Source organism: Tetrao urogallus (assembly GCF_951394365.1).
Source record: "Tetrao urogallus genome assembly, chromosome: 2".
NCBI classification, from domain to species: domain Eukaryota; kingdom Metazoa; phylum Chordata; class Aves; order Galliformes; family Phasianidae; genus Tetrao; species Tetrao urogallus.
Window position 1 is genome coordinate 27191686 of NC_136814.1, and position 12319 is coordinate 27204004.

The 12319-nt window shown below is 46.5% G+C and overlaps 1 protein-coding gene across 2 annotated transcripts in view; it reads left to right on the top strand.

Moving 5' to 3' along the window:
• Positions 1-8762, top strand: part of LOC306958531 (uncharacterized protein) — a gene marked incomplete at both ends in the record, with an annotated part of 49957 nt that extends 41195 nt beyond the window's left edge. For both annotated transcript variants that reach the window (XM_079550066.1, XM_079550067.1), the window contains one exon: positions 8634-8762. In XM_079550066.1, the coding sequence (XP_079406192.1) occupies positions 8634-8762 (129 nt within the window). The remainder of the gene's footprint in view (positions 1-8633) is intronic.
• Positions 8763-12319: the final 3557 nt, after the last annotated feature.

Below are 12319 nucleotides of genomic sequence, written 5' to 3' on the forward strand. Positions count from 1 at the left end.
GGAGCTTAGCTCAGGGGCAGCAGCTGGGCTTATCTCAGGTGCGGGAGGTGGGTAGAAGACACAACTGGTGAGCCCCTGGCTATCTTGAGAACTCTTGTTGGGACAGGCAGAGATTAAGGATTTCAAGGCCAATCTGATAATTTGCCTGATCAGATAGGTGTTTTCTGCTATGTACAAAATAAAATAAGAATTTTAAATTGGAACATAAACCGCTTGTACTCTTGCATTGATCTTATCAGTTCTTCAGAACATCCCCTGCTTGAACAGTGGCCAGATCCCAGGAATGACTTCCCTGACTCTTATCTCTCATGTTTGTAGCCTAGAAGACCAATGCAGAAACATGCTGAATATCCTTCCAAAACAGAGGACCTTCTCAGCTTAGAGCTGAGCTGTCTTGGCAGAGGCCTGAGATATTCATAAATATGAGGCATGCAAGTTGACAGAGCAAGATTAGGTGCAAGCCTGTTTCTCGCTGCATGGTAAACAGTAAAGATTTCACAAGTCAGAAGATTCTTTGTGTATGTACATACGTACAATATGTTATTCCTTCCACTGTAGATTCCCAAGGCACTTTGCGAGCATTGCTAAATAATAAGCAGAAGAAAAATATCATGATTGCAATTTCAGAGTTAAACTGAGAAACCAGAAAATAGGCTTTGATCTACAGACCGCATTCCTTGAGCTGCATTCTTATTCATACCATACCACGCAGTCTAAACAGCTCTGATATCTCAGGCGGCTTGCTGACAGTTTGTCTGTCACTCCTGGTTGTGTTTAGTATGTGTCTGAATGCCTAAACCAAATCTTGCTCTTTAGGAGCAGCAAGAGAGGCTCACCTTGCTCACATCCTTGAATTACTTGCTAGGCAGAGTCCTAGACAGGCATTTGTCTCCAGATAATGGGCAACTCTCTGCTGAACAAAATGGAGAAGGTCCTCTGTGAAGTGAAGGCATGAATATCTACTGGCCTTCTGGGGAAACCAGCTCCCTCCATGTTTCTGTCAGCCAAGCCAGTGAACTACCTGCTGAAGATTTGTGTATTGATGGCTGGTCCTGGAGAACGTAAGGCCTTGATCTCAGTAAGTTCTGACAGAAGGCAGCATGGGGAGGGATATAGTCTAGCTGAGGTGGGAATGCCTCTGTTTAAAAACTATCCCAAATATCTGGCTCCAGACATTGTTTTATTTAGCACTGCCTTTATTGGATTTTATGGCAAAGGCTAACTAGCCTTCAGACTTTCCATAGCATCTCGAGGAGGGATTTGTCTCTTTACTCTGCTCCATTAAATAGAAGAATTTTCATTGCTTCTTGCTTTTCATAAATCCATGCCATGTATGCCCCTGCACCCAGTAAGCCATGTAAGTGCTTGCAGAATAGATGCTCAGGAGTAATTGAGAGTTTCATAATCCATACAGCACTGGAAAAGGAGTGAGTAGTTGGTGAATCAGGGTTCTGTGATCCTATTTTCAGTTTTGCCCTTGTGTTTGCAGTATGGCTTGGGTTGTGAGTCCGGTTTAGGAGCAAGGGTGAGGAGTCATAGAACGGAGGTAGTGGCTGTGGTTCAGGAGCTGGGATGCGTGGCTAAGAAGGGCCTTGCAGGGTGGCAAATCACATGTCACTGAGAAATGGATTTGGTAGCTTTTTGGTTATACATCTATGTTGGTGCAGAGAGAGAAGGGTAGAAGACAGCTGGAGGGTCATCCACTCTTCCACTATCTTACTCTGATGGACTTTCAAGTCTAAGATGGTAGATCAAGCACGTCTTTTACCACTGCATCCACGCCCACCCCTGTTGCTCCCTGCTCCCCTTTGTTTACGTGGCTGTGGGAACTTGGCACCCAATCCTTCTGCCAGTCCCCAGTGCCATAATCTTCTTTTCTCACACATACCTCCCATAATACACCCACTTCCTGCGCTTGGCTTCCGCAGCTGGAGCGGTTTGACTAGAGGCAAGAGCACTGCGTCAGCATGTGTTTGCAGCCTGCTCATGCCAGGATAATTAATTCTCACTTAGCAGTTTTAATTTGGGTTCCCTTTAAGTTGAAAGCGGTGTGCTGCTCTGTGCCAGCCTGCCTGGCTGGAGGGAAGAGTCTTACCCTGACCTCACGCAAACTGGAAGCCACACATGCCCAAGTGTGCATCACATACAGGCCTTGAAGGAGGAACCCTACCTGGGGCTCCTGGCCTGAAGGGATTGTGAAGGCAGCAGGCTGCAGTCACTTGAGGTAGGTAGGATGTTCTTACCATGCAGAGAAGGCTGAAGAGAGGAAGCTGGGGAGGAGAGAGAGGTTCTACTTATGTGTAGATGAGAGTGTTCTTGTGCCTTCTCCTTTGTACTCTGGAATATGTGGACTATGGGTGTTGTGCAGGAACTGCTGCAGGTGTGTACAGGAAAGCACAGGCCATTCTTTGTTGGGAAAGAGGGTGGTGATAAAACACATCTTGCAGTTAAGTTGAATGAATCCACATTTCCTTTGTTCCTGAGAGATTTGTGTAGCTTTCAGAACATAATCTTCACTGACACCTTAGGATGATGAGTTTCCCAAATTAGCCAGTGAGCGTTGAAAATCTGCCCCTCCAAGTGACCCATCTGTGCCTTTTCATTGTGCACCCTCCAGAGTGTAAGGCAAGCAAAATCAAAGTTTGTAGTCAGCTTTCTCAGTTACACATCTCAAAGATGTATGGGGGTGAGAAGGAAGACTTGTTACACTGGTGCCAGTGAGGACCTGGAACTGGAGCTGGCCTATTTCTGCTCTTGAGCAAATAACCAGTGCTTGCCTGGCCCTTTGAAGTGCCTTACAAGAAGTTCTATGTTGCCTATCTGGTGGCACCTCTCTAAGTCTGGTAGTTGCCATCTGACAATTCTGCACACACTTCTGCAAATGTTTGATAATTGTTTTTTTGCTGGTGGTGATTTTTTTTTCCTTTCTAAGAGAAACAGCATTGTGTTTGTAAACGATTGAACTGGTCTTTGTAATGCACAGAAGGAAGTAGGTGTTAGGCAGCCTTATGTTGGTGGAGAAGGACAGGCCTTCCCTTCCTCTCAGTTTTTAAGGAAAGGTAATGGAGAAAAGAAAAAAAACAGCACTGATTGCAAAGTTTTGCTCTTCCTCATTAGAACAGCATTAGGAGTGGATCATTATTTTTCTTGAAAGAGAAGAGAGAAGAGCGGTTCTAAATTGATATTACGTTATGGTCTATCTTCTGGCTATCCCCTGAAATCAAACTGTATATGAACCTGGAGGTAGTGAGGAGACAGATGGGAAGGAGTTTGCCTTTGAAAGGTTATTTTTTGGTCTGCGCCTAGCTTGTGACCTAAATAAATTGTCAGGGGCTTATGAAGAAGCAGTTAGATGTGAATAGCTGCTCCACTGGAGAAGCTGGTCCTGCTTGTCAATGACGATGTCTTGAAAACTGCCTAAAGCAAGACTGTAATTGAAAGGAAATTACTTCCCATTTGAAGATTACAACACATAGATGTTAATTCATCCTGGCTGCCTGACTGTGGTTAACACATTATGCTCCTGTTTTACACAGGAGAAGCTGAGGCATAGATGATGGGAAGTTGCTTAGTCAGGACCACGTCCAAGATGAGAGCTGTGACTAGAAGCAGGCCCAGGGTCCCCCCTTCTTGCTCACATCATGATTGTTTCCCACGTCAAGGCTGAAGTGTCACCAGTTTCTTTTCTAACAACTTGGCATAGGTGAAAGGAAGGAGGGCAAAATGGAATTAAAAGCACTGTCCATGCTGCACTGCATAGTCATCCAGCCTCTGCTCTCTCTGTGCACTGCCTGAATGTGGGCACACTACCTCTGGCTCTGCTCACCCTGGGCAAGGCAGATGTCTCACAAACCGGCAGCATCATGGGCAGGCGTCTGTCTTTGCCAAGACTCTCCTGGGGATTTATTCCTTTCCACACAGGGTGGTGGTGGGAATCGGATGCGCCTTTACAACTTGCAATTACATGGTACCTTTCACCCCAAAGGACTTACAATAAGTCAGTCTCCAGACTGTAAAGGGATCATTCACTCACCACTGAGAGATGTCCACCACTGGAAGGCGTAATTCTTTCAATGAAGTTCAGCAGCATTTCCCAGCTACTGGGGGTCCAAGGGCAGGAGAGAAGGGACTCCTGTGGTCTCTTGGCCCTGAGTAGGGAACGGGTTGGCAGGGTGCACAAACTGGTCTGATTTTTGGATGCTGCCAGGATGCTAGAGCTCTTACGAAAGAGAACCGAAGAGTACTACGGAGATCGTAGTTTTGTATCATCCTTAGCTCCACTGCTCTCTTCTAGGCCATTGTTGTGTTAGATAACTTCATTTTTCTTTTCCTTTTGTGATTGTTATTTCCACATCTGAAAGTGTACTTGTGGCTGTGCTTGCTTCTCCTTTGTCTAAATAAGAAAACCACATCTCCATGGAGTTTTCAGTCCAAAATTAGTATATTTCACTATATGCACCTTAAATATTTTTCTAGACTTCATTGTGGCAAGGGGGGTGTTTCTGGGAGCAATGTGGTGTTTTGTATTAGTAGATTTACCTTTTACGTGTTGGGCTCTTCTGTTTACTTTTTTCTTGCCAAAACATACAGTTATGTTGTAGATGCATTTATAGAGCAGTTGTCCATTTCTACTTTCTGGGAGTTGCTGATATTACTGCATCCAGTCACAGTTCATACCATCTTGAGGAGTACTTTTTGTTAATGTGTTTCAAGCCTAGTTGCTTATTTACCACCTGTATTTATTGGTAATAATACTGACTACAGTACAGGTTTGTAAGTGGGAAGTGTGTATGAAGGAGAGAATGTGCACGTGTCTGTGCATGAGGATGAACTCATCTGACCAAGGCTGTACATGCTCAGTTGCCTGAAACGTGGGTAACACACAAGTTAGCTCCCTTGGGGTAATCTAACTTGAATTGGGTGTACAAATGCTTGTAGGTACTGAAACTAACTTGTGCTCCTGACAGTTCTATAAGACTAGTGAAGAACTATGTTCCTCTGAGCTGTCCTTGGGATGCTGAGGGAGCTCAGCCCCATCCAATGTCCTGCTTGAACGTGAGTTGAGGTGTGAGTGGATGAAGCCCATATGGGTGGGGAAAGCTCCTTCTGTAGTTCAGAAGTTGGTTCATGCAGAGAGAAGCGTGGACAAGTGACTGAGAAAATGTATATGTACAGGGGGGAGGAAATATGAGGTGTGTGAGAGCAGGTAAGTGTGTGCACAAACTGTATGCAAGTGGGCACAAGTGTGTGTGACAGAACATACAACCCAGCATGTGTGCCCTCTTGCCAGCAGTGGTTTACTTCTCGGGCTGTTTTCCAGCTGTGTAAATACGTTGCTTAACAAATTGAGGGCTCTGGTTAATGATCCCCTTTTAGCACAGGGCCCATATTAGGCTCCATTTTATGCAAGTTATCCAGCTGCCTGAATACCACTAGGGTGATCACACTGGGCTTTAATGTCAAATGCGGAGTGTTTGTACGCTGAGGAGCTGCTGAGGCAGTCGGCCTGGGGTTGCTCAGCGAGGGCTGTCAGGAAGGTTTGTGGCAAGCTCCCCAGGGTCTGCTGTAGCTGGAGAATTCCAAACAGCCTGCCTTAGTCAGAGTGACATCCCTGGCATCACAGGCTGGTGCTGGGTATATGAGGAGAAGGGGTTTCCAGGGAGACAGTTGGATCAAGCAGCAGGATAGGAGGAACGTGTTTCCCTCTCTGGCAGCCAGTCCTATTCCTTGTTCTGAGAGCAGATCTAGGGAGTTTTGCCTTGCATTGCTCATCAAAGCTAGACCACCACATGCTGAGATCCCAAATGGTGTCGAGGACTAAGTCATATCAGGGCCAGTCATCCCCATAGCAGGATACAAACTCCAGAGGAAACACAAACTTCTGTGAAGAGCGGGCCAATTTGGTGCTGGTGCTCATTCTTCTTTCCATCAAGGTCCCTAGCAGAGCTGCTGCTCTGTTATCAGCCATACAGGTGAAAGAGAGCTCCATGCTGCTCAAAGTTATAAACAATTGTGGAACAGTCTTCTTATGGAGGTAATTGCATTACTGCCTCTCCTACACCTGCAATTAGACACGAAGTCTTTCCTGCCCTGCCCTGGCCTGCAGTTGTGGTGTTGTGCTGTCAAAAGCCACCATCATGTTGCTGCTTGAGAGGCATCACAATGAGGTGCAGTGTGAACTTACTTGCAACCACCCAACTGCCTGTGAATCTCTGCATCTTGCTGTCTTCTTGTGTCCTTGTACTTTGCCTCCACACTTGCTCTGTGCCCATCTCCCTTGTGGTGCTCTGAGAGGGTGCTCTGCTTCTGTGTCTTGGCCCCAGATGGCCTAGAGAGCAGCCTCATGGCACCTTCTTATCCGAAGCCTGGTGAGTTTTGTGGATGATTTTCATCTGTCCTCTGGACCCATTCTTCCCCAGCCTCTATTCCATCTGCTGTTTGCCAGAAATGAACTGATTCAGCTGCCTTGCCTAATCCTGTCTGGCATCTCAAAATGGAGGGGACTGCCAGGTTCTTTGTTCCTGTTCCCTCTTGGCACTGGCAGGGACCTTCTCTGCTCTGGAGAAGGACAAATGTGCTGATTTATTCTGCCCCTTAGATTTGAATAGGGGTTGCTATGTTACCCTCAGTCTGTGAGGCTTGCCAGAGCACACACCATATATAACCCCACAGCAGGTGGCTATTGAGTAAAGGCCCTTAAATCTGCCTCTCTTGTTTCTTATGTTGCTGGCCACGGTGTCAGAGGGATGAAGCAGGGCATGATTTGCTGTCTGGAACTCTAGTCGCAGCTGATGCCAAGCACCATGTTGGCATTTTCCGTTCTCAAGTGCCTATCTTAATTTGCAGAGGAGGGATCCACAGGCAGAAACGCACTGCCTGTGCTGGCTTTTAGAGAGGCCATTTGTGATATGAAGGCTGCTCCATGGCGCTGAGTTGTGACCAGGATCTGGGAGGTAGATGCTTCCACATCCTGCTGCCATGACTGCTGCATGTGAGGCCTGGCTTGGAAGCTTTCAGAGCTGTCTAATTTGGTGTGACTCTTTGGGTGACCCTGGCCACTTGGGCAGCTTTCTGGGAAGAGATGCATGTGCCATCTCATATGTGGTTGCTGCTGTCAGAAAGACCTGTGTTTGAAGTGCTTGAAGTGCACTGGTGCTTCTGCTCACTAAAACAAAGTTCCTGAGATATGAATAGAAAACACTTCCTATGTGCTAGAACTGAATTGTCTATTTAGCATCATTGTTCCTCTGGGATTCGTGGATCCAGGGTGACCTAGTGAGGAGCAGCATTTCTATTATATCACACTGGATCCTCACTCTAAATCTGCTTTGACCATACTCTGAACACCAGCAGGGGAAGAGGGAAGAACTATCTTTAGAGGTCAACATTCAACCTAAGCTTGAATGACTTCAGGTGGGATTATTATTATTATTATTATTATCACCAAGCATCTCCCAGCCATTCCTCATCAATTTGTTCTGGAAATGTGTAAATTAAACCATGGGTCAGGCAGTTCCAGTGCTCTACAGGTAATATCACCTCCTCCAGGTCCTACATGTGTGTACCCACCTTACAGACAGGACTGTTCTGGGAATCTGTCTTCATTTAATTTTGCCTCTTCTTATAAACAATCTTCATTCAGGGAAATGCCCTCATAAGAGGCCTGGACAGCCACTCCAGTGTGAGACAGAGCTGGCTTAGGTGTCACCTCCTAGTCTAGACTTAAGGCCTGGAAGGCCTGATTTCCGAAAATGCTGAGCACTGGCACTTCATCTAGTTTCCCCAGGATTCTGAAGAAGCTCTGGAGCTTCTGAATATCAAACTTGCTCACAGAAGCCCTGCCAGCATGGAGATTACCGGAAATATTAATGAAATACTTCTGGGTGTGAAGTGATTTCAGGAACAAATATCGTGTTTGTCTATTACAATGTGGAAAGAGTAGAGAGGCTGCAGGTGGATTAGAAGTGAGATAATTTAAGAATCAAGTCAAATAAATTAGAGAGGAAGAGAAGACAAAAACAACGGGTAAGAAGAAACGTGGTAAATGGGATGGGAGGAAAAACAATGATGAAAGCCTAAACTGTAAAGTCTGGAACCAAAGCTCTGGAGAGTTTCTGTGTGTCTAGGACTTCATAGTTTGAGAAACAGTGATTTGTAATTTCTTACAGGAGAGCTGTTGAAAAACAGGGCTGAGAAATGAGTCTTCAGAAGTGACCTGGTTTATCTGCCTGCTTTAAAAGCATAGTAGGTCCCTGCTTTAAGGACAAGTGAATCTGAATTTTACTCATCTATATATTGCCTTCTGCCAGCAATGGTGATGGGACTCTGAAAAATGTACTCCTGATTATTCTCACCTTGTTCTGCATACCTGAGTGGCTACAGGCACGATGAATGCTGGTGATTTAGATTTCAGAGACTTCAGTCTTGAGAGGGGTGGCATACTCTACACAGGAGGAGTAGGAGCAAGGAAACTAGCCTGGGCAGGTGCTCTTTGTTGCAAGTACAAGTATGACCACTCATACAAGGAGGTGTGATCGTACCACAGAGGGAGTGAGAAAGAGTTTGAGGCAAGAAGCTCACTGCTTGCAACGTATGTGAGTACTGACTTCATCACTCTTTGTGTTCCCCCGCAGAGCATCAACGGAGGCCGCCCGCCACCTCACTTTGTGTATGATCCATCCACCTTTGCCTTCCGTTCCCTCAGCACCTTGAAGCCGCTGAGCCCAATAGCTCCAGTGGAAGAACCGTCATGTGCCTACTGAAGGAATTTCTCCAAAAACCTCAGGAACTATCAACCAACCGCCTGCCTGGCAGTGGGAAGGGACGTGGCAACACCCGGGGGTTGGGTGTGGGAGAAGGGGACAGTGACACATCTTTGCAATGCAGTCTCCCTGGCAGCAGGAAACATACAGCTTTGCAGCAGTGACTGGTTTCATAGCATTGCCACATCTGAGCATTAGCAGGTGAAGAGATTTTTGTCTTTGAAGTGTAAAATGGGACAGGTGACAGGTTCCAGACTGTGAGGACAGCCACCAGGGTGAACACGTGGATGTGATAGTTGGAGATATCCCTGAGGGGTTCAGGGGCTAGTATAGCCTGCATGGCAGCAGTGAAAAGTGATCAGGTCCAAACAATTTTCCAAGAGTACTTGGGTCTACAGTACTTTGGTGTAGACTGACCATTCTTCTCAGAAAAAGGAGGACAGGATTGGAAACAGAGGCTGTACTGGGCTGCTTGCAAAGAAAGAGGATCCCTCTCTGAGACTGTTAGGATTGTATTAAATTCAGGCTTTCTTGAGCGAAGACCCTGGGAGATGGATGTAGGATGGGGTAAGTAGAAGATATAGTTCCACATTCCAGCTAGTCTGCTGGCTCAGTAATATCATCTAAAATGAGACTGAAATGGGAGGCATGAGCATTCTGGTTATACAGTGGGAGTTAAAATAAAGTTATAGAATAAGGATTTGTGTTCAGCCATACAAAGAAGCAGAGTGCCCACCTTCAGTTCTCTCTTGGCATCATCAGGGAGAAGAACATGAGTGTGTCTGTGTACTCCTGGGTCTCCTCTCTGCTGAGGCTGCCTCCGTTTGGGGATATGCAGCATCTGTCCACAGCACTGTCCCAATACTGCTGCACCTGTTGTGATACTGAACACAACTGGCATCATCAGACTCAACAAATCAAGTGTCTCCAGCAAGTTGTCTGTTACCCCATTAGGCTGGCTATTAAATTCAGATAGACCTCCGTTCTGTCCCAGTGGAGCAGGTATTCCTTATGTAGCATAAAGTGGGAGGAAGGAGTCTTTTAGCCATCTGTTGGCAGAAGAAACAAGAAGGAAGCTTCTCTATTAACAGTCTTACAGCAGTTAGGAACCACAGCAAGTCTTGTTACCACTGGAGTCTAGCCTTGAGGCACAGATGTGCTTTGTGCTACAAGGCATCAGCTAATGGGAGAAGCTGTCACCTGTCATAGTGAGGCAGAGAAACAAGGCATTTCCTCTTGCTGCATCTGATAAGTCCTTATTGCAAGTACCTGGTGGAGGGAGTAATGTCTCAGCATTGGAGGGAGTAATTGTCTCAGCATTCTTCAGCTTGAATCTGCATCTGACTGGGTACAAGTGGGAGTGTGTAATTTACTTGTCTGGATCAAGAGGAGCAACTGTGAATAATAATACAAAATTGGTTTTATTTTCAAATCTGCTCCATTGTACCACTTTTTGGATGAGACCAGGGGTCAGTACAGCTCTCAATAGGAGGCCATAGACTGAACCAGCACATGCTGGTACTTTCTGTGCTGTGAGACCCGGGGGAAAAGCCTGAAGGTCACCTAGGCGTGGGGACATGAATCTCCTACCACTACCCATCCGCTGCCTCTCTCAGGCAAGCAGAGTGCCTGGGCAAGGCAGTGAGGGGGTATCCATCCTGATGCTGTCCAAGCTCTGCCTGCTCCTTGGCTCTAGAGTATCATGGCTGGACCACATCCTGCACCAGCACTGCCTCCAAAGGACTGCTTGGGTTTTCTGGTGAGGTGCTTCAGGCAGATCATCGTGATTCCCTGCAAAAGTCCCTTTTTCTGACTTAGGCAAATTTCTCTGCTGATTCTTCCCACTCCTGTAGAGACTGCCTGTTTTGTTTGGATGGCACACCTCAGCTTTTAACTGCTGCCAGATTGAGCTGACCAGGGCAGGACAGGATGCATCACCGCCTCAGAGCAAGTGCCCGTGCTCAAGAAAAGGGGCAGCTGCAGCCCACTATTCTGCAGGAGGAATGCAGCCCTCATGGCCTCTCACCTGTGCTTTTGAGGTGCTTCCCTAGAGCTCTATTCCTGCCTGCATGGATGCTGCAGACTGCCTTCCCTGGGGGCCCCATGAATGGGAATGTGGATGTCCTGCCTGTATTGTTGCCTTTTAGTACCTTTTGTAACTTTTCTCTCTGTCTTTTCTTTTTCAATCTGAAGGAAAAATAAAAATAATGAAATAAAGTGTAACAGCTGCTATATTCACTCCTCTGATAGGTTTCATGCATTTGCTATCTTCTGGGCATCTGTGGGCAGGGGTATAAGAGGGGATGGAGTAGAGCAAGTTGTGATACATCACAGTCTGTCCCAGGCACTCCAAAAATCACAAGCTACACCTGCAAGAGAATGGCTTTGGAAACAAATAATCAAGAACTTTTATGTAAGAAATACCTATTTTATCCACAATAAGTGATCTCCCTTGTGCATCTACTCCTGGTACAGTATATCAGCCCTCACTGGTGCTCCTCCCACCTAGGAGCCCCTTTGGCTACTGAGTAAGCAGCCTGTTGCATGGGGGTTGTATGTGATCTAGCTGGAGGTCTCCATTTCACAAACAAAAGCGTGGGCGACTCCACAGCTGAGCTTGGGCTCATAATTTTAATCCTCTGTAAGTCTTATGCTTTTTTTTCTTCCCACTAAGTCTCTCAGCAGCCTTTTTGCTTGCAGCCAGGTGCTCATTCTGCTTTCCTCAGCAGCATAACAAGCTCACCATTTTCTCTTGATCTTGCTCTAAGAACCCCATTTCAGGTACTAGTAACCATAATCCCCTTCCCCTTGCTATCCCCCTGGACTAATTCCTGCCTCTGCCCTCATGCTCCTAGCAATTTATCTTAACCAATCTCTCATAAGGCTCTTGCTTAAAGTCCTGACCCCTTTTCTAAGGCCTCACAGAGACTAGCTTAAATTCCCTGAGCAGTCCTGCTTAGGCTCATTCCCAGGAGGCCCCTTCTGCTCTTCTATCAAAGCTCCCATCTCCTCTAGGCTCTGTGCCACCTCTCTTATCCTGAAATCCTCCCCTCTCTGTCAGCTGCATTGTTAATTGGCCTTGGCCTGTTTTCTGAGGTTTCTGTAAGGTGTGCTTGCTGCCTCCTCTGCAGGGTTGCTTTTCTTTGTGGTGTTGTTTTATTCTTCCTTCCATCTGTTTGTCCAAAACAGCTTGACTTTTTGGTGTGCCCATCTCTGGTTCCCTAGATGCAGTTCAAAACGCAGTGGCCTTATGTCTCCACAAGCCTAATAACCTGTCAGGCGGTGCTTGTTCGTAAGTGCAAAAGTGCATAGAGGGCTGTGCTTAACTCATATCAACTATGCTGTACGTACCCTCCTGAAGCCAGAGTACAGCAGAAAGCTGGCACAGTGCTTTGCAGGGTGCAGTCAGCTACTTGGTCTGGATGAGCCAGGGCCCCCAAGGCTGTAATCTAGCTCTCCAGTGTATATTTAGGTTACATTATATTTTGCCCATGCCTCAGTTTTCCTATAAGCCGGACTTCCTCGTTATTGACAAAACAGGACAATTGTTGTGGTAA